This window comes from Nicotiana tomentosiformis, chromosome 8 (assembly GCF_000390325.3).
Source record: "Nicotiana tomentosiformis chromosome 8, ASM39032v3, whole genome shotgun sequence".
Taxonomy (NCBI): domain Eukaryota; kingdom Viridiplantae; phylum Streptophyta; class Magnoliopsida; order Solanales; family Solanaceae; genus Nicotiana; species Nicotiana tomentosiformis.
Genome location: NC_090819.1, coordinates 114633751 through 114635859, shown reverse-complemented (window position 1 = coordinate 114635859; position 2109 = coordinate 114633751). Strand labels below are relative to the sequence as shown.

General features: G+C 45.2%; 1 protein-coding gene across 1 annotated transcript; it reads right to left on the bottom strand.

Moving 5' to 3' along the window:
• Positions 1-975: 975 nt before the first annotated feature.
• Positions 976-1671, bottom strand: LOC138898018 (uncharacterized). Its single transcript, XM_070184048.1, has one exon. It carries the CDS (start codon positions 1669-1671, stop codon positions 976-978), a length of 696 nt encoding a protein of 231 aa, XP_070040149.1.
• Positions 1672-2109: the final 438 nt, after the last annotated feature.

Here is a 2109-nt window from a genome sequence, read left to right as displayed (position 1 = left end):
CCTCCACGAACCGACGATAATAACCTGCTAAACCTAGGAAACTCCTAATCTCAGTCGCCGAAGTGGGACGATGCCAATTCTGAACTGCCTCAATCTTTTTAGGATTAACTTTAATGCCCTCGCCTGATACAATATGCCCCAAGAATGCTACAGAATTTAGCCAAAACTCACATTTGGAGAACTTAGCATATATTTTTTGTTCCTGCAGTGTCTGAAGCACCACTCTCATATATTGCTCGTGCTCTTCCTTACTGTGCGAGTAAATCAAAATATCATCAATGAATACAATGACAAACGAATCAATATATGGCTTGAATACCCTAATCATCAAATCCATAAACGTCATCGGGGCGTTAGTCAAACCAAAAGACATCACCAAAAATTCATAATGACCATACCTGTCCGGAAAGCAGTCTTCGGAATATCCGAATCCCGAATCTTCAACTGATGGTACCCCGACCTCAAGTCGATCTTAGAAAATGCCCTAGCACCCTGCAACTGGTCAAATAGATCATCAATACGCGACAACGGGTACTTGTTCTTAATGGTGACTTTGTTCAGTTGGCAATAGTCAATACATATTCTCATAGTTCCATCCTTTTTCTTCACAAATAAAACTGGTGCACCCCAAGGCGATACACTCGGTCTGACGAACCCTTTTGCCCGTAACTGCTCAAGTTATTCTTTCAATTCCTTTAATTATTTCGGATCCATGTGATATGGTGGGATAGATATAGGCTGGGTATCTGGAGCCAAGTCAATACAACAATCAATATCACGATCTGGTGGTATGCCTAGAAGATCTGAAGGAAATACATCGGAGAACTCTTGAACTACACGCACTGAATCAATAGCCGGAGTCTCTGCAGTAGTATCCCGAACATAGGCTAGATAAGCCAAACAACCCTTCTCGACCATATGTCGAGCTTTTAGAAAGGAAATAACATGATTAGATGCGCTGACAGACGAACCCTTCTACTCCAATCTAGGAAATTCTAGAATTTCCAAAGTAACAGTCTTAGCATGGCAATTTAGGATGGCATGATATGGGGACAGCCAGTCCATGCCCAGGATAATCTCGAAGTCAGTCATATCAAGCAGCAGAATATCTGCTCTAGTCTCATAACCACATAATGTAACAACACAGGACTGAGAGATCTGATTCACAATAACAGAATCGCCCACAGAAGTGGACACAAAAATAGAAGTGCTAAAGGACTCTCGGGAAACACCCAGGAAATAAGCAAATAGAGAGGACACATATGAATACGTAGATCCTGGATCAAATAATACAGAGGTATATTTTCCACAAACAGAAATAATACCTCTAATCACTGCATCTGAGGCCTCTACATATGGTCTGGCCGGAAAAGCATAGAACCGGGCTGGAGGGCCAACTAGCTGGCCTCCACCTCTAGGACAACCCCTACCCACCTGCCCTCTACCTCTGGGTGGTCGGACAACTGGTGGAGCAACCTGTGCGGTAATCATAGGCTGTTGACCCTGCTGCACTGGTCTACCCCGAAGCGTGGGGCAGAATCTCCACATGTGACTGGAATCCCCACAACAGCTTAGTGCGATGGGCTTCTGACTAGAAGTCTGACCCTGATGACCTGAGTACCCACTGGATGAACCCTGAATAGCTGGTGGGCGATAAGAAATTTCTGGCATAGCACAGAAATAAGGTCGCACTGGGCATCCCGAGGAGGCGGTGGTGCTAGATATGGGGGCCTGCTGGACTGCCCTCTCACGAACTGACTAATACCCCCAGACGGAGCACCTCTGAACTCTCCAGAATATCTAAATCGCTTATCCCTTATAGCATATTCTCGGCTGCGCTGACGCACACCCCCAATCCTTCAGGCTATCTCCATAACAACTCATAAGAAGTCCCCATCTCAACCTCCTCGTCCATAGTGGTCTGAATGCCAGTATGTAAACCCACAACAAACCTTTGCACTCTCTCTACCTCAGTAGGGAGTATCATAAGTACATGGAAAGATAACTTAGAGAACCTCGCCTCATAATCGGTCACTGACATTTGACCCTGCTGGAGCTGCTCAAACTAAAACCGCAACTCTTTACTCTGGGAGGGTGGAATATACTTGT

What these genes read in the sequence shown, in the direction of transcription:
- LOC138898018 (XM_070184048.1), bottom strand. Translation starts at nt 1,671, where the DNA reads ATGCCAGAAATTTCTTATCGCCCACCAGCTATTCAGGGTTCATCCAGT.